Source organism: Colius striatus, chromosome 3 (assembly GCF_028858725.1).
Source record: "Colius striatus isolate bColStr4 chromosome 3, bColStr4.1.hap1, whole genome shotgun sequence".
Lineage (NCBI taxonomy): Eukaryota > Metazoa > Chordata > Aves > Coliiformes > Coliidae > Colius > Colius striatus.
Window position 1 is genome coordinate 58232435 of NC_084761.1, and position 25166 is coordinate 58257600.

A 25166-nucleotide genomic window follows, 5' to 3' on the forward strand; every position below is an offset into this window, starting at 1 on the left:
TAATTAATATTTCTGTTTCTACAATTAATGTAAATTAATGAACCAAGTAGTGAAATAACTCCATGTAAGCATATGTTTATTGTTTAGTTCTATGATGTACCAAATTTGAGTCAATAGGCTCTGAAAGAACCTATTCACTTCCACAGTGGAGAGAAAAAATATTTGCTTTATTTACTTTTAGCAGCAGGACTTCTTCCTTTAAGTATTTTTTTTCATTTTCTTTCACACTTTTTATACCTTAGATTTTATGCTGTTATTGCTTAAGTTACTATCAAATCAGTCACTCACCAAAGAGTGCTTTTGTATTCTCTCTTATTTAACCTACACACTTAATGGCATTTCCCTTTTCCCTCTTGAAATAAAGAAATCAGAATCAAGTATCCCAAACCATTCTTGATTTAGTGCAACACAGTGGAAACCCCTGGAAGATGAAGCATTACGCTGCTTTGTGTGGAGAAATTCCAGAAGCTTAGACCCTGACATTCCATTTGTACCTCTGTCATTTAAATCACTAGCCGAATATTGACCTTCAGAGCACTGATGCATTTCCAGGATGGTGTAATTCAGGAGGTGACTAGTAGGTAGGCATAACTGCACCTCCAAATGAGGCTGAGGGATGCAGTGCTCCTCAGCACACCCACAAACACGGTCTAAAACACCTAGTGACAACAACTCACAGCACAAGGAGGAAAGGTGGCAGAGCCCAGCCTCGAGTCCTCATCCCACAAGAAAACGTGACACTGCTTTTAAGTATCCTAAGTCTATTCAGTGCAGTCTATCAACTACTTTCCAGCCTCCTGTCAGTCCCTTATGTAATCAAACGTACGTAAGGGAAAATACGGCAATATTCCCTAACGTAGCTGCCCTTTGTTTTTCTCCTGCAGCTACAAGGTTTCCAACTTGACACATATATTTTAGCTTTTCTTTTTTAAATACATACTTTCTGCAAGTGTAGCTCAGTATGGCTGGATAAAGCATTACGACAAAAACATAAAACACGTGGTTAGCAGCTTTTAAGTTCCGTTTGCACCTGTCATTTTCAGCGTATCTCTGGAAATACTGACTTTATGTCACGAATCTTTTGATTTCCAATAAACTTAAAAATTCAGTTGAGTCTCTCTCGAGTTGGACACATTTCGAAATATTTCTACGTGGACAATGTAACTATTAAGGCAAAACTTTGGAAGCAGCGTCTCTGGAAGAAAAACTAAGAACGAGAATGAGACAGGCACTACCGCAATCTGCCAGCACTAAGAACACCCAAAGCTTACGTTATTGGGATTTTCTTCTGCAGTTAGAGGCAACTAACAAGAGCCGTACCTCAGCACTGTGGAGCGACTCCGCTGTAACTCGCACAGAGGAACAGGCTCACCTCCGCCCCGCAAGCGCCTCGTCCTCGCGCCGCGCGCCGGAGCAGCGCCGCGGCTCCCTCTCGCCAACCGGGGCGGGAACGCCGCGCGGGGCCTATCACGTAGCGGCAACGGTGGCGGCGGCGCTAGGGCCCGGCAGCCGCGCCGGCAGGCAGGGGGCAGGCCCCAGAGCCTCCGCCCCGCCCTAGCGGCTGCCGGCGCTGACTAGGGAGCGGCGGCGCTGGTCTTACGCGTTTGTTCCCGCCCGCCCCGCGCTACCGGTTCCACTTCCTGGGGAGTTGCCAGTGGGGAGCGGCGGTTGGAGTGCGAAGCTTGCGGGGGCTTTGGTTCTCTGACCGCGGTCCGCGCCCGCTGCCCCTGAGATAGAGGCGGCAGGGTGAGTTGTCAGGGCCCAGCCGGCCCACCTGTGACCTGGGCCCGGGACAGCGGGAGCGCCCGCCCGCCCGCTCGCCGGAGATGGAAGCCAGCCTGACGTGTGCCGTGTGCCTCTCTCTTTTCGAGGAGCCGGTGACGCTGCCCCTCTGCTCGCACAACTTCTGCCGGGACTGTGTGCTGGAGTGTCTGGCCTCGGCCGAGGCCGCCCGCCTGCAGCAGCAGCAGCAGCAGCGGGGCCCAGGGCACGCCCGCCTCTCCCGTGGGGGGCCGGGGCCTAGCGCTGCTGGCGCCCGGGTGTCGTGCCCACTGTGCAGGAAGCTGTGCCCGCTGCCCCGCGGCGGCGCCGCCGCGCTGCCCGTCAACACCACCCTAGCCGAGGTGGTCAAGCTGTACCGGTCCGGCACGGCGGTACCCGCCGAGGCGGCGGGGGCGGAGCCGGGGCCGCTCTCCCCGCTAGCACTCGGGGGAGCCTGCCAGAAGCACCCGAGCCGGCTGGTGCAGCTCTACTGCCGGATGTGCCGCCAGGCAGGCTGCGGGCAGTGCGTCTCTGAGGAGCACCAAGGCATCTTCCACTCCGTCAACCTCATAGACACCGTGTACCAGGAAGAAAAAGTAAGTGCCTCGTCTCCCCTCCGCGCGGGGGACTCCGGATGTGGCCGGCTGGGCTGTCCCTCGCGGGGTCTCCCAACGCCCGGGGGAGCTTTGACACGGAAACAGAGGGAAAAATCCGCGGTGTGGAGGGAGGGAGGGAGGGAGACCGCGCGGGACTGTGCTGCTTTGGACCGGGAGCTGGGATTTATTTGTGGACATTACCGGTATGTGCCTTGCCCTGCTGCCATCAGGCTTCATCCAGCACATACAGTGGGCCAGGCGATGTTGCAGCATCAACAGATCCGAGCTCAGCTTACCAAAACACCCGAAGATTTGGGGTTTCTTTGTTGTTTTTTTTTTTTTTTTATTGTTGCTTGGGGGTTTTGGACATGCGGGCTCTGCAGTCTGCCGAAAAAACACCCAAATGCTAATTCTACTAACAAAACTCCATCCACCAATATTTTGTTTATAGGCTCTCTGAGCTACCATAGGTAACTTGAGTCCTAGATAATTGTATATTTAGAAATAGATGGTCTAGGTAATTATTTAATAGCTGTAAACCGAAAACACATTGCTGTTTGCCTGAAGAGAGCTGCTGCCCGGCCTAATGGTTGGTTGGCTGGTTTTAGTGGTAGAAGTTATATTTGCCACCAAAATAGCCATCGTTTTGGTAGAGGGAGGCTTTTGTGCCCTATGCAAATTGAATGCAGAGTGTCATGTTGTACAGCTGTTCTGTGATCAAAACTACAGGACAGTGATGAAGAGTATAGGTATAAAAGACACCAACAGAAGTTGCTTTTGCACCGATTTTTTTTCTCCTGCATCTCCTGTCATCAGTTGCACATTGCTCGGGAAACTAGGGAAAAACAGTCTCGCACTAGACATTCTGTGTAAAATGTAGTGATAATGTGGGAAGGAGGAAAAAACAGTCATAATCTTAGTTTAAAGCAAAACAGAACTCAGTTATGGACAGCCTTCTGCTTTATCTGTGTGAGGCATGAAAAAAAGGAGTTAAACGCAGCTGCTTGTCAAACTGGAGTAACAGCATTGAAACTTACCATGTGATAGATATGTCTGTGAGGGGAGAGGATAAAAATCTGAGGGAATCTCTTTCTATTTAAAACATTGGCCCAGTAGGTGTTCTAGCAGTCTAGTAGGTGAGCCTAAAAACAGTACTTCGAGAAATAGCAAAAGAGAGTAGTTACAAGTATTTAAAAGGTCAAGAGAATGGGGCAGCAATTTTTTCTGTGACAGGACATGGGGTAATGGACAAAAGCTGGAACACAAAAAGTTCCACTTAAACATAAGGAAAAACCACTTTACTGTGAGGCAGCCCTGGCACAGGTTGCCCAGGGAGGGTGTGGACTCTCCTCTGGAGGTTTTCAAAACCTGTCTGGACGCGTTTCTATGCAACCTGATCTAGGTGGACCTGCCTGAGCAGTGGGGTTGGATTAGATGATCTCTAAAGGTCTCTTCCATGATTCTGTGAAAGCTCGTGCACTGATCTAGGGAAGCATTAAGTGTTGTTAAGCAACGTTTTGAATCACAGCCTTTGTTTAATATGTTGTACAGGACATCTAATGATGTGATTCTGGATAACCACTGGAATATATTTATTTTTTGCAATGCATAAAGTTGTTAATAAGTGTTTCATTTGTCCTGCAGTTAACCTTCTTCAGCAGTCTGAAAAAAATGAGAATCATAAACGAGAAGCTGACGAATGAAATCTCAAGTCAACCAAATGATACAGATGTGAGTTACAGATGCTGGATGTTAGAAATGTGTAAAAATATTTATTGTCTTTGTTTCTCTTCTCATGATAGGTTAATCACAACATGGAGCATACTAGTGCTTCTTGTGGCATAAATGTGCTGTGAGCTTACTTTGGGAAGTGACTCCATGTAGACATTGCTACTGCTTTTTCATCTGGTTTTATGTTTTCGTGCTTCTAGATGATGCTGAACAATGAAGCAGAGATAATTGCACTGGAGTTTGGAGAAATTTTTAAAACTCTGGAAATGAAGAAACGGCAATTGCTGGAAGATGTTGAAAATCAAAGAAGTAAAAAAGAGAAAGAATATCAGATTTGGAAGAAAATGAAGGAGACTCACAAGAAGACCACTGAGAATTTTTTGAAGGATTGTGAAAAACTTGTCCATGAGTGTGATCCTCAGCGCTTCCTGGAGGTGATGGCCTCTTTGTTATTATTTCATATCAGTAGTGTAATGAATCTCAAATATTATATAAAGCCTACTATATTGTGATAATGAATTGGATCAGACAAAAATTATTTAACATCTCATACTACTTGTAACAGTACTTTTCATTTTAGAAAACTCTGAAAGTCTTTCTTTGCAGCTTATCCATAAGTGCCTGAATTCACTAAATTTTCTGCATGGAAAACTAAGGAAATAGATATTGACTGTATTATGTTTCTGTAGCACTTGTTGTATTGTGCTACCAGCTGTGGAAGTAAGCTGCCTTGATGCTGGGTACAGAGTTATTTACTAGTGCTGCCTTCAATATTGTTTAATTGTTTTTTTCAAATGCTTTGGGTATTAAGCACTTCCATTGCATTTTTAAACTTGTAAGACACTAAATTGGGTTTTGGGGAAAGATTGGAGACAGAACCAATAACTTGTCTGTGCTGCACGGTGGAGTACTGCATTGGGATACCTGAGCTAAAGTGATTATACTAATTTTAAAACCTGCTGTAAGCTTTGCACCAAGGTGTGCAATTAAGAGAAATCAGCCTGTTCAAAGTTAGCTTAGGTACCTCTGATCTACACTCTACGGTGTAGTATATACACAGACCCTGATACAGAGCCTGAAAGCTTTCCTTGTAGTGTTTAAGCTGATTGCAGAGAAAAAGTTTCTGATTTAGAAATAAAAGCTAGAGCAACTAAAGCCACAAGCTTCATCTTTACCGTTACCTAAGCTAGTGTAGACCTTTTCATCCCATTTACGTCAAACACTGTGGCTGCAGTTGTATGGAATTTAGGCAGATGCCAGAAACATGGCAAAGTGCTTAGATATTTACTGAATTTTGTTTTAATGTAGAGCCTTATACCTTCCTAAGAAACCACAGCATATTGCTGTTTTCTGCAGTGGGTCTCTTTGCTGCCTTTGGATAAATTAGAAGCTAAGAAAGTATTTGGATTTTGGTAACAACTTTTGAAGGAAAATTTCATTTTTACCCAAAGTAAAAGCAACTCCTGCTTTTGGAATAAGTTTCCTGACTCCAGTGATAAGTGAACTTTAAACTTAGCACCTTTCTGCCTGCCCTCTTAACAGTACCCGACTCATTTCCTGCAGGTAGGTTGTTGTTGGTTTAATATTCGGTACGCTGAGATGACCAGGATTTCATAGGAAATCATCTAGTCTACAATCCAGTCACGTTTTTTACTTTTCATTACCCATTCTTTGGGAAGTGTCACTTGACTATGTGCAGCGCACTTCATACTACCGTTATCTGGCTAATGTAAAACTGACAGGATTTTTTAATCTCGCTGTAATAGCATCTTGAGAGCAGGCAGCAGAGGCTTCCCTCACCAAGACATACAAAATCATGTTTCATTTGAACGTTTACAAATAGCTGAATATCTGAATTATATTAGATAACCATACAGGTCATGTTTTGAATGCCTCTCTTTGGCTCTGAAGAAGTTTTTTTTGGCTTTGACTTATTGTGTCATGTTTTGTGTTGTTGCCCCAGACATACTTTTTTTTTTTACATTTGGATGCTCTTTCTTTTTCTTACTATTTTTTAACTGTTAACAGGTTTGTTTCCTGTAGCTGTATGAAATAAAGACAGGGAATTCAGTCTGTGAAGTATTTTGACAAAGTAATTAACTTCTCTTGAGAGTTCATATCTTACATAATTTTGTTTTATTTATAGGTGGCCTGTGGCTTGAATACAAGGTATTTTTTTTTCTTTTTTTGTTAGTTGTTGAGTGTACTTTTATGATTAAAAACTAAGAAAACAGATACTTTGAATGTAGTCAGATACAGCAACTTAAAATGAAATTAATACATAGTAATTAAGACATTACAATGTTTTCAGATTTTTATATGCTCCATACTCCCAATTTTAGGACATAAGGCAAGAGTTGTAGTGATATACTATTTGGGATTAGAGGTAATCAAACTTTTGAATTTAATCCCTGACAGATCTTAAGTATAGCCATTCATTAATACATGGTGATTGGATATCTTTATCTGTCTTGTTTAAGTTTGGGACCACTGAACCATGCCTGGAGCTTTTACAGAAGTCTTTGAAGTCTAAGAGCATGTATGGAGATTCTACAGTTTCGTAATTTTTGTGTTTGCAGTATACATATCTTGTATGTTTATTTCTAAATATCCTTAATTACATTTCTTACCAGGTTTTAAGCAGAGTTTAAGAAGGAATATTGGAAATTAAGGTCTTTGTATTGTGGTTTGGACTAACACTAGCATTCCCATCTGAAAAAAGAATGTAATTTAGATTCAAGTGTAGTACGCTAAGAAAAGTGAGGGCTTTTTAATCTTTTTGGTGAACTACAGGCACTGCTTGCTATTTTTGTTGTGTATGGAACCTAATTCAAGTGAATCATCAAGTAGTAAGTTAAAAGAAAAAAATGTAGGAAACTTTACTTTTTTAAAGTCATACTTTTTATCTCTTCTTCCTCTTAGTGATTTCTTTCTTCCCTTTTTGTAGTAGTAGGCAGGTGTAATTTAGTTGTTGCCATGTGAGTCTTAAATGTTGTTGGGTTTTTTTTCCCTATTCCAGAATGAAAACTCAGCTTGACCTGATGAATATCGCATCCAGCTATGAAAAAGCACCAGAGTATGCTCAAAAGAAGATGGATATTAAACCTGTGATTGATGAAATACTGGCTTTGAAGTTAACACCCGTTAATGTGGACATTGTTAAAGGTAGGGAAAATTATAGTACAAGATTTAATTATAGTACAGGATTCGGGAAGTCGGTCTAGTCACCTGCAACTTGTACAACTCATTACTAATAAACAATCTGCACAGCAAAAGCAAGGAAGTGTTCAGAAAGCGTCTGAGCAAATTAATGGACGATAAATTCTTTAAGGGTTTTAAAATGCATTTTATGAATGTGCTTTCTCTAGAAGGTCCCTAGGCTGTATTTTTGGAAGCTGGGGAGAAGTATCATAATTTTCCTAATCGACCAGTATCACAACTGTCAGAAGTGTATTACTGAACTAAATGGGTATCTGTTGTAGTGCAATATGAATGTTAACCACGCTCTGATTTAATGTTTTTACCTCATAGAGAGAAAAAGTTTGGTTTTGTATCAGGGCAAGCATCTGCAGGCAGTTAGAAAACTTCTTGCGTGGGCCTCTTGCTTTACGTCACAGACGTTTCGGCAAGTACTAGGGTCGTACTTAGGCCAATATACCTTGGATTTTAATCAACACCTATATTTAGATGCACACAGGAGCCTTTTGGTATTTTCCATACTTAATATGCTCTCACAATATTCTGTCTTATTTTCTAATAGATCTGCCTTCTGGAGAAAAAGAGAACTCCACAAAAAATACTCTATTTAAAAATGACATAAAGCAATGTCAGGATCAGAAGAATACACCCAGTACATTTCTTGTAAGTTCTTCACTATGGGGTTACAACACTGTACTGCTTCGTTTATTTTTTTCTTATAAAAATGAACTATGTCTGCTATAAAATGTTTTTCAGCCTGTAGAAGGACAGGAGGAAGCACTAGCAGACGGTAGCAGGATCTGTACTCGCCTAATGTCAATATCAGAAATGTCAGCATTTCAAAATATGAGTCATGAGGTATGATTGAATGTCTTTTTTAAGTATGGCCAAGTTACTACTTGTTAATGCACAACTTTCTAAAGAAGCTTTTATAGTCTTTTTCTTCTTAGAAGGGTACTCTAGACTGTAAATCTGACTAGGTTATTAAAGCTGTCAGGATTTTACTCTTCTTTTTCTTTTTTCTTCAGAAAGCTGGAACTTAATCTTGCTATGGACGTCAAATACTTATTTTTATATTGTAGCGTGGGCTTTTCTGAGTCAGATCTGTAGCTTTCCAATCCAAATAAGCTTCTCTATTGCCCATCTAAAGAGGAACTCATCTGCCTGTGTTCTGTTTTCTGAAGATAATAGAATTCAGTCTTCTGAGTCTACCTAAGGTCTCGATATTTGCCTTGAATATGAATCCAATCTCTCTTTGTTCAGTTTCCAGTGATCCAGTTATACAACTTGATGGGTTTTTTTTGCACGTACTAGCAGCTCCATGGGGGTGGCTGAGTGAGTGTTGTTCCATACAGAATAATTCTAGTTAGTTAGTGAAGCCTGGCTAGCAGTGAATCATATAATGTATGCTCTGAGAATACCAATGGCAGATGATTAAATGAAAAAGTCTCTTAGGTCCTTGAAATATAGACTTATTTGCCTTTTGCTGTATTATTCTGGAGTACATCTGTTCCCATTCTCATTGAGTTTACAGTTTATACAGTTATTGGATCTAGTAAGAAAAAAAATAATCCACCACTGAAACTGCTTTCAGGTGGTTATTTTTACGACAATTTCAGAATTTGTTGCTTTATGTCTAAGCTGGTATTTTTTGCTATTTCTGGTTTAGCAGTGACTTGAAATACAGTTTTCTATAGTCTACTATTTCAAAACCTACTTTGTCATCAGGATTCCACATGTTTCTTGTTCAGTTGTTTTTCAAAGAGCTTTTTTCCATAATCACTTACGGTTTATTACATTCTAGCAGCAATGGAAAACATCATAAATGCTATAGAATATAAGAGAACTTTTGTTCAATCTTGGGATTGTATGTGAGTTTTATAACCAGAGATACTGTTTTACTTAATGGGATTCTTTGCTGTAATTGTAGGAGTTGCGTTACAAATACTATATGGAATGTCAGAAGCTCACCGATGAGTTCAAGACACAAACTTTACCTGCAAATAAAAAGCATAAATTCATAACTGTTGGGATGTTGAAGGATAAATCCTCAGGAACTCCTTTTGTGTCTTCACCTACCAAAACAAATAATGTAGATAAAGTAAGAATGGGAACCTCGCCAAGAGCAGATGGCTTTGAGAGAAGCTTTTCTGGAACCAGTAATCACAATATCCCATCCACGAATAAGAACTTTTCTGAAACAAATGGTGATATAAAATTATTTCATGAAACAAGTTCCCAGGAAGTAACCGCTCCAGCCTTATCAGAAGGCCCTAGTTTTGGCAAACCTCTATCCTTGGTAATTAAAGAGAAACAGCCAGTGCAGGCTTCAGCTGTTATTGTTCCTAGTGAAACAGACACAAATTCTAGCACTTCATCCAGCTCAAAACCAGCAGCACCAGTACCTGTTACTGTTTCAAATTCAGAATTTCTAAATGTTTCTGCAGAGAGACTTTCTGCTTCACCTTTTGCTTTCAGTGCATCTAATGACTCATTACCCAGATTGGTAAAAGCAGCAGGTGCATTTTCCTTTAAAAAAAAAGACAGGAAATGTGTTTTCCCTCAGTTTTACTTAGGAAAAGGTGATCGTGTGGATAAAACTGATGACCAGGATGAAAGTAAACTTAGAAAACATGGTCCTGTAACTAAAACCACAGTTTCTGATGCTTTAACCAGTCCTAATTTAGGCTCAGCAGAAAGTGAAAAGGCAGATTTTTCATTTCCCCTTGGCAATTCAGAAAGAGATTGTTTTGCAGGTTCAGGAGTCAGCAATTCATTTAAGGTTTTACCATTATCCTCATTTTTCAGCCAATCTGAGAAGCCATCTGATAAAAATGCACCATCTCACATGAAAGATAAAACACTTTCTGCAAAGGAAACTGCAGAATGTGGTGCACAGAAACCATCTGTCTCCTGGGAACAAAACGCTGATGCTTCGGTATCTCCCACAACTGTAGCTTGCAATACTTCAGAAACCAGCACTGCAGCTGGGGTGAACGATGTCTCCACATCTCCTCTTCTCCCCAGTAATTGTGTATTTTCCTTCAAAAATAACTGTTTTCAGTTGCCTTCACCGGTCTTTTCATTTGGAAGTATTGTCAGAAATACCTCTGATTCACTGACTTCTCTTGTGTTTTTGTCTGGAAATGGTACTGAAAAAATGAAGATGAAGTGTCCTGACAAAGCACCCCTAAATGTAGGGAAGCCAATATCTTCAGAGTGTGCCGAGCCTGCTTCTAGACATCATCATCCAAAATGTGAAGGTTCATTCTTCCCTGTGAACTCACCTAAGAAAACTGAAAGGGCAGAAATGCTTGCCGATAGTAATTCTTCTTGTAGTCAGCCTTTATGTTCAGGTTTCCTTCCTGTTAAATATGATAATGCATCTTCCACTCAACTCACTACAGCAACAAATCAAGAAACAAAGGTAAAAAATGAAGAAAGTGAAACTGTTGATGAAAACAACTGTTCTTGTCCACGGAGGGAAGATGAACTTGAGCCTGTAAGATCTCAGAATGCAACTTGTTCTGTTCCTGCCACGTGCAATGATCCATCTCTAGGAGGTCCTGTGCTTGAAGTAAATGAGGTGAGAGAAATGGCAAGTGACAGCGATTCTGACACTGAAGAGCTAAGTCAAACATCTGTTTCTACTGATACCAGTGGTACATCTGAATATTTTTCTGTTGCTGAAGACAAAATATCTACCAGAAGAAAATCAGAGACATGAAGAGAGTGTGAAATGCAAGATAACTTTACTTAAATAAGCTGAAATTAAATAAATGCTACTAAACACATTATAAAGTGGGAATATCTGTGATTTGACAGCTAATATTCTCCTTGACTCTTGCCAGTTGAGCTATCTATGTTAGAAACGTTAACTGCTTATCAGCAAGTACAATGTACTAAAGTGATTTTTATAGTACAAACTCAAACAGAAGAAACAACCAAAACGGTCACGTCTTATTCAAATCTTGAGTATGACCATATATCTTTAGGAATGCACACCTTCAGGGAAGTGCCACTGGGGTAGATGGAGGTGTGGGGGATGGGGACTGAGGTGTCCCAGAAAGCAGGTTCAGTGAAGCCTCCGCACCAGGGAGCAGCATATTGCTGTTTAGGTACAGCAACACTTGCACTAGGGTTAAATAGGGGAGAGAGTACAGAAAATAGCATTCCCCTCAGAGGGAGGAGAGGCATGAGGGAAATAAAGGATGTTGAAGAGCATTACTGATAATTCTTTTGCCTGTCTTTCTTTGGCTGTTTACTTTTTCTGTCATGTAAAAGTGCAACTTCTAGTATAATTTCTTTTCACCACATCAGTGTTTTTGTTATATGTTACAGAAGGGTGGCAGCAATGCTTCTGAAACATGGCCTTTATGAAAAGTAACTGTCAACTAATTTTCAGTTCCATTTTAGCAAGAGTTTGGGAATCTCTGGATAATAAGTTGCTGTTAAAAGCAAGCATTAGGAGAATCTAGCTTTTAACACAAAAATGTTTTTCATATTTTATGAGACAGGAAAAAAGGCAAACAACACTACTCCCTGTATGTATCAATGGTCCAGACCTCATTGTATTTTTAATTTGTGAAATATGATACAAAATGAAGATCAAAATACTAACTTACCACTTTCTTCACTATTTTGTTCCATCCAAGTGAACTGTGCTTTAGCTGTTTGAAGACACAGGCTACAGTATTGTTTCAGCAAGAGCTGGTGCCAGATTTTAAATAAATTAATCCTGCGTTAGGTAGAGATGTCAGCCAGCAAGTATTAGATCAGCGTGCAGAGCATTTCATATCCCTACAGAATTTTTCACTGGCAAATAGATAGTCATCTTTAAAGAAAAAAATCTAGGTGATCTTTGTAACTTCCTAAGAGAAATATTACTTTAAATCTCTGCAAAGCTGACCAATAATGTGGCAGAATACTTAACACTTCTTACCCTTGGTTTAGGAAACACTGACCTAATGTTAATTTGCATTAAATTTTTGGACTCCATCTTTCTGTAGCAGTGCAGCCCTCTATTACATGTGCTGAAAAACAGGAACTTTCCTAAGTTCTAGAAACCAATCTTCCCTTTGCAGCTGCATTATAGTAAGGAAGGTGGTGAAAATTCTCAAACATTAGTTTTGTAGTTCTGTATGTTCATCTCTAAGTATTTTGGTTTTCTCCTCAGAATTGTTCCGCTTTTATTTGTAGACATTCTTGTCAGATTCTTCTGTGTGTGTAGATGTGTTAAAAAGGTATTAAGTTAAATTCTGGGAAAACAAAGGTTGAGCATGATGGTAACAACAGAGAGTGTCATGGGTTAAGGCTGATCTTGCCATAATAAAAGCAAGATAAATTGAACCATTTCAGAGAGACAGATTAAAGCACCTATTAGAGATGTCAGTAGAAAATATTTGTTTTCTGCTACAGTGAACAAAAAAAATCCTTTTAATAAGAAACCCTACTTTCCTAAAGTCGCTTTATCAACATATCTGCTGTTAGTTTCCATTAGTTTTTCATGATAACTTGATACGGTAAACATAAAGCAGATATTTTATCTTGTAGTTAAAAGACATCACTGTAGAATCATAAACTAAATAGGCTACAGCACATTGTTTGAAAGCAGAAATTGTTGATGTGTGAGTTCAATACAGTCCTAGAACTGCTTTTCAAGCTTAGCCAGTTGTTTTCTAAGTGCATTATAGCTCAGCTTTAAGGTCTTACACAAGAGAGAAATGGTAAGCAGTTTTATAATGTTTTATTTACAATAGGTCACAGTAAAATTACAGTCCATATGGATACTAAATCAGAATTATCCATTTTCTGATATTTTCACCATTTGATTCCTGGTCATTTTTACTTAATCACTTGGTCATCTTTTACCATTGACTCCTTATTAAAAGCTATACCCAGAGTACAGTGATTTTTATATATGTTATTAGAAGTGAAATGTTTACTGCTGTTACTAATGCTTTAAGAAACATCACAGTCTTCAGCATATAAAATTTGTACCCTGTGATAGGCCTAATAAGTTTGGTTTTCACCCAGGATATCATGCTTATTCCTCAAATAACTGCGAACGCGATAATACCAATTTCTGATTTTATTCTTTGTTCAGTTAATCATGTCTTACGTAAAAAGATTACTCCAGGTCGAGTGCAAAGGTCTACATAAGGTCACTTCCTATCTTAGTTGAGAAAAAAAACACAGTCTTTTCTATTCTGATGTTCCAGTTGTGTCATAGTTTTCTTTCACGCATTAAAAAAAGAAGGAAAAAGAAGGTCCCTTCTGACCCCTACCATTCTGTGATTCTATGATAGAGAATAACTTACATCACTAATCTTGGTCATCATTACAAAATTGTGTGTCAGTGAGGGCTGCTGTCAAAAGCCTAATTTTCCTAGATTATCTAAACATTAGTATGTGTGTATATATTTTCAGACTATGTGTAGACTAAAATGAAGCGTTAAACTTGAGATTTTTCAGGAGTAATATGGAAAAACTGCTGAAAATTTATGTTCTTCCCAAGAAAATAGTTGGGAAATCTGTTTTATTAAACTTGGCAGTGTGTATTGCAAGGGACTTTTTGACAAGTATGCTAGAGGTGTCTTGGATCTTTCTGACTCTTAACTATGCAAAAGGTGAAAAATAAAGCAATTCTACATAGGGTTACAACACTTTATTAATAAAACTTCATTGTACCGATACAAAACTCTCTTTATACTTAAAATCCTGTAGACTAAAACGTGAGATTGGTTGAAAAGCTTATATAGTGGTTCATGAAGGTGCTACTACATAACTTAGTAGAAACCTTGGAAAAAAATTAAACGATTGATTTGATTATAATTGGCAAAGTAATGCTGAATGTCTTTTACAGATGGGCTGAAGGTTTGCAGTACAGTCCTCCTGAGAGGCTAATCTCACCAGCTGTCAGAACTGTCATTTGTTCAGCATATTTCTGAGAGCTATCTTAACATATGTATGTACATTTATCACTGCCTTGGGGGAAAAAAAGTGCAATTGAAAGATAGGTGCAATTACCTAGTTTTGTAATGAAACAGTTATTTAGTTGACATTGGAGCTACTAAAATGGCAATGAGTGAAGGTTAATCTTCTAAAGTAAGCTTTGTATTACTAATATTGGATATTAGTAAAGCTTTATTATACAACATACTTGATAACCCAGACCTAGTCACTTCCTAACTTAAAAGGCAGCTGATCAGTGTGGTAAGAGTATTATGTACTGCTGCTTTTCCTTTTTTTTTTCTTCAGGTAATATTCTTCAGTTTCTCGTCGTAGGCTTTGTCCAGTTGTTCAAACGCCAGTAGAACATTATCATTTGGATTATCACACAGTTCACTTAACGATGTTCTGGGTTGTTGGTTTGGGGTGGTTTTTTTGTTTTTTTTTTTAAAAAAAAAAAAAGGCAAAAAAAGCGCAGTGATTTATTTTAAGTTGCTTTGAAGATGAAATGTACATTAAAAACACAAATTTACCATACCTGATAGACTTAATGAGGAGTAAAAAATCCTTGAGAGCATAGTAAGCATCTGCTTCAATTAACCTGAAAAAAAGGGGAAAAAATCAAATGCATATGCACTATAACATAGTGTTTCACCTTTAATAAGCCCTTCCACATAGGTTAGGTAAGGATGCAAAGAGCATGTGTCATGGCTTCAAACAGTGACATAATACTAGATTACTATAGAAAGACTATAAACGTCAAATAATTAACAATGCTGTATAGATTTGTTTCTATAATCATACTAAACATAGACTGACGAGTGATATTTGTAAAGATAACTTATTATCTTGGGAACATGATTACAAATGTTTGAAAAACTATGCTGTTACAACCTGAACTGAAATTCAACACTTCAGATAAATCTGGCTAAATTGAGCAGGAGATAGTGTAAGCTTTCTACAAATGATGAAGATGCTATATTTTGCAAAAAGGACCACTGATTACTCAAAAGTAACTTAATAAACTCAGTTCCCAGAAATTAAGAATACCACATTTAAAAAAAAATAAAGTCAGTATTGTGTTGAAAATAATAGAATTATGAATGGTTAGGGGTGGAAGGGACCTTCTAAAGATCACCTAGTTCTGCCCCTCAGTCAGGGGCAGGGACACCTTCCACTTAGAGCAGCTTGATAGAACCAAACAATGGGATTCTGTAATCAGTATATTTACTCCTCTTATGATAAGGTGTCATTAGTGCCAAACTCTGCTATTGTAAGAATGGTGAATGGTAGGAGTTGGGAGGGACCTTTAGAGATCATCTAGACCAACCTCCCTGCAGAAGCAGGGTCACCTAGATCAGGTCGCATAGGAATGCATCCAGGGGGGTCTTGAAGAAAACCTGCCTGGGAGAGGGGATTTGGACCAGATGATCTCTAAAGGTCCCTTCCAACCCCTACCATTCACCATTCTGTTGTTACTAGAACAGTGCTTGGCATGTGTATTCAAATTATTAGACTCTATTTGGAAGAGCTGAGAAGAAAAAAAAACCACAACAGATAATACTGTATGGTCCCAACGTCACCCTCAGGGAGCAGACTGAGTTGTTACTTTCTCACTCAGAAATAAAAGTTACAGGCTGTGAGCTTGAAGGCAAAATAAAGACACTTTATTTTGTAGTAGTTGGGAGAGGAAGCTTGTGATTTAGCTTTTTTGAGCTGACGTTGGGAATAAAACAGATAGGTAAATGGTGTCATTAAGAACTGCAAGGTAGAAGTTTTATAAATAGCGATGTTTAATAAATGAGGTAATAGAAGGCCAGTGAGATTCAAAGGCAGAAGTGGTAATGATAAGACATCATGTTTAGCAGGTGCTGAAAGTATGTCTAGAAGATTGAAAAGAACATCAGGGCTGTAAATTGTAAGAGTAAAAGAAAGAATGCTCTAGATTTTCCAAAACTGGAGTTTTAATCTTTAACACTCTTGTCTGTATGTTTTAACACTAATCATTAATTCACCCTTTAGTCTGTTTCTGCCTTTGTTATTTCACCAAGCTTTTGACATCTCTCTGCTACTGTCTTAGTATCTTCTGGTCTGTTGCATTGGGCTTCCTTATTTCAGGGACTTTCCTGATCTTTTTCATTTTGAAAAAAACTCTGATTAAATTAATTAATTTAAAAAAAAAAAAAAAAACCCTAACTGCTGAAAAGCCTGTGAAAATAACCTGTGTCCCTGAAGCCAAGACTTTCCCATTTTTGGTAGTGTTTTGAGTACCCAGATAATACTTTACAGCCATTGCCATTGGACATTATTTATTCTCATTAAAACATTCAACTAATCTAGTAATATTTAATAGCTGTTCCCTTCCTAAATTATGGAGAAGGGTTTAAAGACAAAAAGATGTACTTATGTACCATATTGTAACCAGTGCTGCTGTTTAACTGTATTAAAAATGGTAGTACATACCAGTTATCAGTTGTCAGTGCAATCAAGGACCCATGCTTAAAAAAGTCCAGTGCATAGGCATTGAGCGGCTGCTTCCTTCCTTGATTATCATACTTGTTCCGGTGAAGCAGGGGGCAGTTTGTGGCATTAATTCCAAGGGAACGTAAGACAGCCTAAGGAAAAAAAAAAAATAAATACCTGTTGAATAGCTACAGTGGTTTCATTTTATGTGGTTATCTTGTCAAACCTTCACCTTTAGACCACAAGCGGGGAAGTTCTACATTTCTAATTGTGAGATACTCGAGATACTTGCACGAATACACATAGATGTAGACACAGGAGACAGTTTGTTAGCAAAGTGACTGACTGACACTACCAGTGCAGCTCTGGGACATTCTGAGAAATTTCAAGTTTGACTAGGCCACCAGATTTTTCTTGAGTTAGTAAGGATTTTTCCATATGCATAGGTCATGTATTCAGACTCTCTCATTGATGCTTTGACTGTATTAACCTTAAGCATGGAACACTGGAAGGTTGAAGGTGTATTTCAAATCCCCAATTGTGAGAATTTTTTCAATTACAGAATTATGATTTGTATAATAATTCCCTAATGTTACTAAAAGACCACAGGAAAATACAAGCTGACAGGGAACTTGTTGATGTTTATTACAATTAAGCTAATTTGTATGCTATCAAACATCATCACTGAAATCCTAGTGGAGAAGCAAATGATCAATGCAATAATGCATTCTTTTACTAGGGTCCTTGAGACTACTGTGTTACTGATTTTTTTTTTTAAGAGAGTCCTAACATGGAGAAAAAAAATGGGAGTGGTTTGAACATGAAATTTTAGATTAATTTAGTTGTCTTAGAGTTGAAAGGAACAGAGAAAGCAAACTAAGTACTTTTTTTGCTACATCATCTAGTCTCTGTTTTTTGTACTGTGATACGGTGGTGCTACTCAGTGCTGATTTTTTTTGAGACCTTTCAAATTGTATTTCCTAAAGAAAGAGTGACAATTGATCATAATGCCATGATATTACACAGAGGAAAGAGATTGTAATAAATTATTTTTTTTAATAAAACTGTAATGAAATGCTGCCCCCTGTGAAAAAATAACTTACTTTATTAATGATCTCCCCATGAAATAGATCATTATCAGTCACTCCAGATAAACATGCAAAAGGTGAGACAGCAGATATGCTTTTGGTGTTGTCCATCAAATAAGATGCTAGTTCAGAGCCATGCCAATTCTTGGATGCAAAATCTAGACAAGAAGTTTGAAATGCAACATAAGCTATTCCAACACAAGCACCTTTTCAGTGATCTATTTTTAAAGGATGAAATTTTAATTCAGTAGATCATGATAGGAAATAGAGTTAATCATCTAAACTTAAATCCTTCTTGACAGGTGCTTGTTCCTTTTTTTCATAAGAACCTATATGTAACTGATTATAGTATACAAAAAAGAGCTTTCTATTGGTGAGAATAATTACATCTCAAACGCCCCCTCGCCAGTTAAGCCTTTCTCCGTGTAGCCGAATTGGCTAACAGCCTGAAGTTGCGCCAAAAAATGAAGGGAAGATCTTAAAGGTCTTTTCCAGCCATAAAAATTCTATGATTCTATGAAACTCAAAGTAGGTGATGATGTATAGCAACCTGTGAGTTGGGCTTTTTGTTTTTTCATTTGTACACAGCAGAGATTTTTAAAAAATCACTGTACTGGTGCAGGCAAAAAGGAGGAATAAATACAGTTACCTGCTGCAATTAAAGTGATTCCTTACTGCAAAACTAGTCATTTTAAAGGCATGCTATTTTTAGAGGAGATAGGCAATGGGATAATAGTGTATTGTATTGCTGTTGTATCTTCTTCCAGGAGGATTATGTTGTAGTTAAATACTTTTCACTCAGTGGCAATCCATACTTCTTGATAATTTTATAGTTGTGCCTTTTCATACTGTGTTGGTTATTGGACATTCTTTGTTGGCATAAGTAGCTTAGTTGATTTAAGAAATAGCACACTGTTCTTTAATTGTTACTTTAATCTTTTGGCTGTTCAGGTGTTAGAATTCTAACCTTTGTAAGACTCTGAAAACAAATCAAGCATCACATGCATTTTAGGATCTGCAAATGCATAATGAATAAAGCACTTTTATTCAATAATTGCACTTAATACATTTTTTTCCTTTTATAAAAAAGTCCCTTGGATTTTCACTTGTTCTACAAAATAACAAAATAATAGCAACTAAGATTATCTTTTTCCTGAACACAGTGAAAATATAAGGTAGAATGTCTGTAAAACAAAAGCAAAATAGAAATTGTATTTCTTTATTAGGATGTCTGAAGTTACTTTGTTTTTCTTCACAAAATAAAAATTAACCTAAGTTTCCTAATACAATCCATTTCACAAGTTTTGAATATGCATTCATTTTTCACTCCCTACCTGTCTTCGACAGTGGAAGTCTGTATTCTTGTTCCATATCTGCCAGCTTGGCAGTTGCCAGAAGAAAATGAGCAAAATTTTCCTCTACTTTGCTGTTGTATTCATTTACAGCATCGGCAAAGTTTTTTGGCAGATCTTCTAGAAAGACCTGAAATAACAGTTTATTGCATAATTCAGATAATTTCTTCAAAAGTATCAGTTCTACATTGGTACATACAGAAAGTATTAGTGCACACATAGCATATTAATAGAAGGAAAGAATACAGCTCCAAGTTTAAACAAACGTGTCATACTGCCTGACCATCTAGAATTAATGAATCTTAATTTCATGCAGAAAAGGGCATGGAAGGTAAACAGTAAGTATGGAAATCCTATATTTTTACTGACCAAGTGCTTTGCCAACAGCTTTATTAAAAGTGTTTCAGCTATCTGAAAAGGGACTTTTGAAGGACTGCCTTTCCCAGATCTTGTTTTGCATTTCTTGGTGTTCAACAGGTTCCCTACCAGCCTGACAGACTGATGCTTTGCTGCTATTAGCCACAACAATCCTGTAATCACTCCTACATGACTAGCCACTTTTCAGAAATAAATAACATTTTTCTTCTTGGAATACTCACTGTAAACGCCACATGAACATCATCTGGAAGAGATTTCCTTTGTTGTTCCAGCCATAGCTATGTCCTCTACAACTTTTAAGACTTTGCATAGGAAAGGCAACAGGAGCACATTACAAATGTTTCCCTTTCTGCTCACACACACGGGTGGGGTTACTTACTCATAACTAATGTTAATGCTCATCCTACTACTCTTGTACAATCTCTGGAAAAAGCCCTAAGCCTACAGCATCATATTCTGCAGAGCATGCTGATCTCCTGGTTCAATGGTATGTGTCACAAAAAGCTACAGTTCTTTAGACACAAAATTCTAGCAGAATGAGGAGAAGAAATTGAATTGCCATTTGAGGAAAGAGACACCTGGATTATATTGTATAAAGAAATGCTATGTCATTTATACTTTTACAATTTGTAATATCATGATGGTAACTCTATTATCATGTCATCACTAAAACATACTTGAATAATCTAGTCCTTTTCATTTAACCTGGCACTTAATAGCTACTTCTGTGATTAAATCAAGGCTTCTTTACTTTAACCAAGTACTTTCCTCATTATTCTAGCTACGTGTGTGTGTGTGTAGGTGGCAAGGTGTTGGTGAAGGAACACAGTTCAGGGCTGGCTGTTGTCAAAAGAGGCCAAGGCCCCACCACAGGACAGAGCTGAGTTCATCAGGCACAGGTGCAGCACGTCTCTGGAAACTTATTTAAGAAAGGGTAAAAATGCCCCAGAGGCAGGGTGAGATGCAGCAGTGCACAGACCAAGACCAGAGAAGGTGGGGGACTTAGTGCTCCAGGTGATGAAGCAGAGATTTCCCTGCAGCCATCTCATTGGAGAGAACCATGCCAGTGCAGATATTCACACAGCAGCCTGTGAAAGACCCCACACCAGAGCAACTAGATGTTTCCTGAAAGAACTACTGCCCATGGAGAGCCCACACTGGAGCATGTTTATCCTGAAGGACTGCAGTCCACAGAGAGGACTCACACTGGAGCAGGGGGGACAGGTGAGGAGGAAAGAGCAGAAGAGAAAGTTGTTAAGAACTGACCTCATTTCCCATGAGCACTGCACTGCTTGGAGGGGCAAAGGAGTCAGGCATGAAGGAATAAGGTTGAGCCTGGGAAAGGCCGGGGGTGGGGAGTGAAAGGTGGTGTTGAAATTTTGTATTTTTGTTTTCCACCACAAAAAACTATTTTATTTGGCAAGACATTAATTTACTTTTTCACAAGTGGAGGCTGTTTTGCCTATGAACATAACTTGTAAGCAATCTCCCTGGTTTTGTCTCACCCCGTGAAATTTTACATCCTATTTTCTCTCCCACACTGTTGAGATGGAACAGTAAGAGAGTGGCTGGGTGGGCAGCTACCTGCTGGCTCATGAGGCTACTGCGCATCCACAATGACAGTAGTCTAACTGACCTCTGAAGTGTTACACAAGTTACAGTAAAGACCAATGCTTTCTCTACCTTTGACTGGTAAAATCTGTGTTTGTATTTCATTGAGCAGGCTGGAAGGTATTTTCTCCCAAACAGGTGTGCTAGAATGAGCACTAGCTTTTCCAGGACAGCTTCTGAAAAAACAGTTGAGCCTATATCAAAAGAGAAAGTGCTTCAGTTAAATATGGAAGTGTAAAAAAGTTATTTTTTTTCTTAAATAGTTCCTATTCAAGAGTTTCCTTCCCAGCTGCCGTTGTCATGACAGAGGTTAAGCACAACTATGTTGGATAAAAATCAACTCATTGCACACAAAAAACTCTGGTGTATAATTAAGCAATTAACAATATGTACAAATTAATACTGTATTCTTTTATATTCACATACTGCAGCACATCTCAGTGCACAGAACAGATTTGACCCCTGCAATGACACATCAGTAGAACTTTATTTTTTTAATTCCTTGATATTCAGATATCCGTCTTATTTGCTACATGTCATTCAAATCTTGCTCTTGAGTCAGAGTTATTAACTTTCCTATGTATAGCATTCTCTTTTACCTCATCAGAATGTTTCACAAACAGTAAAGTTCATGACAGCAGCATTGTCATATGTGCACCTTGGCTTTCTCAGATAGAAATGTAAGCATATGCAGAGTGTGCAGTGGCAGAAGCCAAGGAGATGAGGATGAAGGCAGAAAATTTCAGAACCACTGTGATTACATAACCTGCCATAAACTGCAATTAAGATACATGGATTATTATTTACCTTTAATTGGCTTGCACAATTTGTGGAATAAACCTTTCACAAGAAAGCTCACTAAAACAAAATTTGAAGGTTCGTAATAGTGCAAGTGTGTCACAAGTCCAGCAAATCCTATGGGGTTCCCTTCTTGGTCCAAGTAGCCCTATTTAATTTAAAAGCAAAAAAAATATTGGATATAACAAAAACATGAAGTTATGGCATTCAGAAGAATAGTCTGTCAACCTAAATGCAGAGGTACCTATTGAGACCATTTAATTTTCACTGAAAGTCAAAATCTGTCTTAAGGGAAAAGCAAGACACCAACTATTTGAGTATTTCCATGGGAGATCTTCATGTCCCTGTGCAAAGCGTGGATTTTGACTTCATAGTTTTAACGCCAATTTAGATTATGTTGCAAATGCAAAGCACATACAGTCACCAAAGTAAGATTTGATGCAACTTTCATTAATAAAAAAATTAAACCAAATGTTTGGTGGGATAAAAGCACAGCAACCAGTGACCTGTCAAATGTGTTGCTACAAGATGTTTGGGTGCTAGAAACATATAGTTTCAAAAAGCAGCAGCACCAGCTCATGGAATAAAACTCCATTAAGGGCTATAAATTCCAGGACATCTCCTGTCAGAGATCACTGCATCATACCCTGTAAGAAAGTAGAGAGTATCCAGACAATCATCATTATATGATTGGGATTTTTTTATGCACTTCTGCAGGAAAATCATTGGAAACAGAATACTATGTACGTGAGCAAAGTTTTGTCCCATTCTCATATTAACTGTAACTGTTTGGAATCCTTACTAATCTCTCTTGTACACGGATCAGATTCTTCAAGAGAAGTATCAGACTCCTGGTCTCACATCCAAAGGACACCCAGCAGAGGAGGCAGAAATATTGCTTAGGGACCCTACAGGGAGCAGGATTGGAAAATCTGGGCACAGATGATTTATTAATGTAATCACATTGTTGATGCTTCTTCCTCCCTGTAGTCCTGAGCTGTAAGCTAAAACAGGGTCATGCATAAAAGCGTTCCAAAATGTTATCTGTCAAATTGAAACTTACTTTGAAGAGATACACCACTAATTTTCAATCTCTGTAAGACCTACTTCCTAAATTTTTGTTAGATGTCATTTCTCCCAGCATTTTGGAAATCATGTCATGCTTAGTATGTTGTAAACCTCTATCATTTCACATGCATGTGTCTTCATTTACAACATAAATGCACAAGTCTTAACTTCATTTAGAATCGTATAGACTACATCATACAAATTTTCCTGTTGACTTCATAACATAAGTAGCTCAGGATTAACTTCAAAGCACTCTTATTTCATGTTTCCTTAATTTTCTAAACAGAAAGAAATCACATATTGCCATGGAATATAAAATACATGATAATTTAAATAAAAGCATACTAACACAAACTAGTATCTATAGATTTAGGAACTATCCTTTATGAGCATGAGTTAAAACCTACCTCTTTGATAAGAAATTGCAAGGAAAAGATAAAATAAATTTTTAATATTTCAGCATATCTTTCTTTTCTGAATGACATCAGTGAGTGCTTCAACACTGACAGTGCCTGGTCAAACAAACAAAAAAGAAGACATCAGAAATCCAAGGGCACATTGATACTGTAACAGGCAAAGAAATTTAGTATCTGGTTTTTATGCTTTGTTTCACCAAATGGTTTTCAGGGTAAAAATGATGGGTGGGGTTCATGTTGTATTTTTGTGTAGATTGAATGCCTAACTCCTAGAAATCCTTGTGAAAAAGTCCATCCTCTTGTCTGTCAGATGTGTTCTCATTTTCTAAATTTATGCTGAGGTTAATTACATTAAATTTATAGAGACCTAAAAGGCAAGGATTTACATATCATTAAACTAAAACCAGACAGTTTTGAAATTAGTCCTTACATTTTAATACAGATTTAATATTTAACACAAAAGTCTACCAATTTGCTTTGTTATCTTAAGAAGACTCATGTCCAAATTCGTTCATTGAGTCCTTGAAAAGAAATGTCCATATGCTGAGGTGGATGTAAAAAACATTGGGAAGTAAGAGTTCCTTAACCATTACAAGAGGAAATCTCTGAACAATTTGTAGTCATGGGCATGGGTTGTTTTACTTAAATCACTGCACTAAATGACAAGAATAAGAATTCTTTGATTCTAGAGAGTTAATATGAGCATTTAAGCAAGTAATACATTGAATTTTCTCATTGTTTCAATTGAGACCATGTATGTTCACATCTTTTCCTCAAATAAAGACGAAATTTTAAACATTGAAGAGGCAATAAAAATGCTTTCCTGGTAGAAAATATGAAAAAAATATGAAACCTTAGCTCTGGCATCTGCTTTGTCATCAGCGTTTGCAGCCAACAGCATGAGTCTCAATATTAAGGAAATAGTCAGAGGAAACTGGCCTTTCAACTGAGGTACATTGGATTTGATGAGTCTTTCAACTTTAGGCAGTGGGATATCATAGAAGAAAACATTTCCAATCACATCTTGTCCCCGTCTTCCAGCACGACCTGACATCTAAGAAAAAAATACTTAATAATTAAAAAATAATGTTCTTAATTTTTAAAATAAATTGTATATACTGGTACTATCTGTAAAGTCTTATGAAAGCATTTATATGGAATTATTTTTACAGTGTGTGCAAAATATGTTGTACCTCACATACAGCTGGTTTACAAATGTGGCGGGTTCATTTACTTTTTTACACGTGAACTTCCAAATTTGACAGAAGAGCTAAACATTGACCAGAATACTTACTTTATGTTGTTGAGTCTCCTTCTCTGGGGACATTCAAAACCCACCTAGATGGGTTCCTGTGTGACCTACTCTAGGGAGTCCTGTCCTGGCAGCAAGGTTGGAACTAGAAGATCTTTTGAGATCCCTTCCAACCCTTGAGATTCTGTGATTCTATGGTTCATATGTCTTTTATAGATGCGTATATATATATACTTTTTTTTTTCAAGGAAAGTTTTAACTTCATTTATACCTATAAACCAGGTTTGTTTTCAAGTTCCATTTAACTCTGAATTATTTCTGTGTAGATTTGGGGCAGAGGTAGTCTGAGGATTAATAAAGAACAGAGAATATGAATAAGGAGTAAAGAGAAGCTGCCCAAAGGTATATTCCTTTGCTTGGATCACCTTGCACCAGATACTAGTACCAGATGATGTGACAAAGTCAAAGTCACATCATTTATGTGCAGCAGAAGAGAGATGAAC

General features: G+C 38.2%; 2 protein-coding genes across 9 annotated transcripts in view; one reads left to right on the top strand and one right to left on the bottom strand.

The window, feature by feature from the left end:
- The first annotated feature begins 1535 nt into the window (after positions 1-1535).
- Positions 1536-18820, top strand: LOC104554529 (uncharacterized). Its single transcript, XM_061992420.1, has 8 exons — positions 1536-2357; positions 4002-4088; positions 4289-4522; positions 6235-6257; positions 7108-7253; positions 7849-7949; positions 8043-8144; positions 9217-18820. Exons 1-8 carry the CDS (start codon positions 1827-1829, stop codon positions 11011-11013), a joined length of 3021 nt encoding a protein of 1006 aa, XP_061848404.1. The 5' UTR covers positions 1536-1826; the 3' UTR covers positions 11014-18820.
- LOC104554528 (DExD/H-box helicase 60) overlaps positions 6217-25166 on the bottom strand; it is a 50158-nt gene continuing 31208 nt past the window's right edge. For 5 of the 8 annotated variants that reach the window (XM_061992412.1, XM_061992416.1, XM_010197604.2 and 2 more), the window contains 9 exons: positions 24265-24465; positions 23403-23507; positions 21937-22075; positions 21202-21323; positions 19123-19270; positions 17804-17946; positions 16701-16852; positions 14776-14838; positions 13016-14645 (listed from right to left, as the gene is read on the bottom strand). In XM_061992412.1, the coding sequence (XP_061848396.1) occupies positions 14543-14645; positions 14776-14838; positions 16701-16852; positions 17804-17946; positions 19123-19270; positions 21202-21323; positions 21937-22075; positions 23403-23507; positions 24265-24465 (1176 nt within the window). In that variant the 3' untranslated portion in view covers positions 13016-14542. Of the gene's footprint in view, positions 9362-13015; positions 14646-14775; positions 14839-16700; positions 16853-17803; positions 17947-19122; positions 19271-21201; positions 21324-21936; positions 22076-23402; positions 23508-24264; positions 24466-25166 lie in introns of those variants that run through there. The other 3 variants (XM_061992415.1, XM_061992418.1, XM_061992419.1) reach the window with 3 other exon arrangements.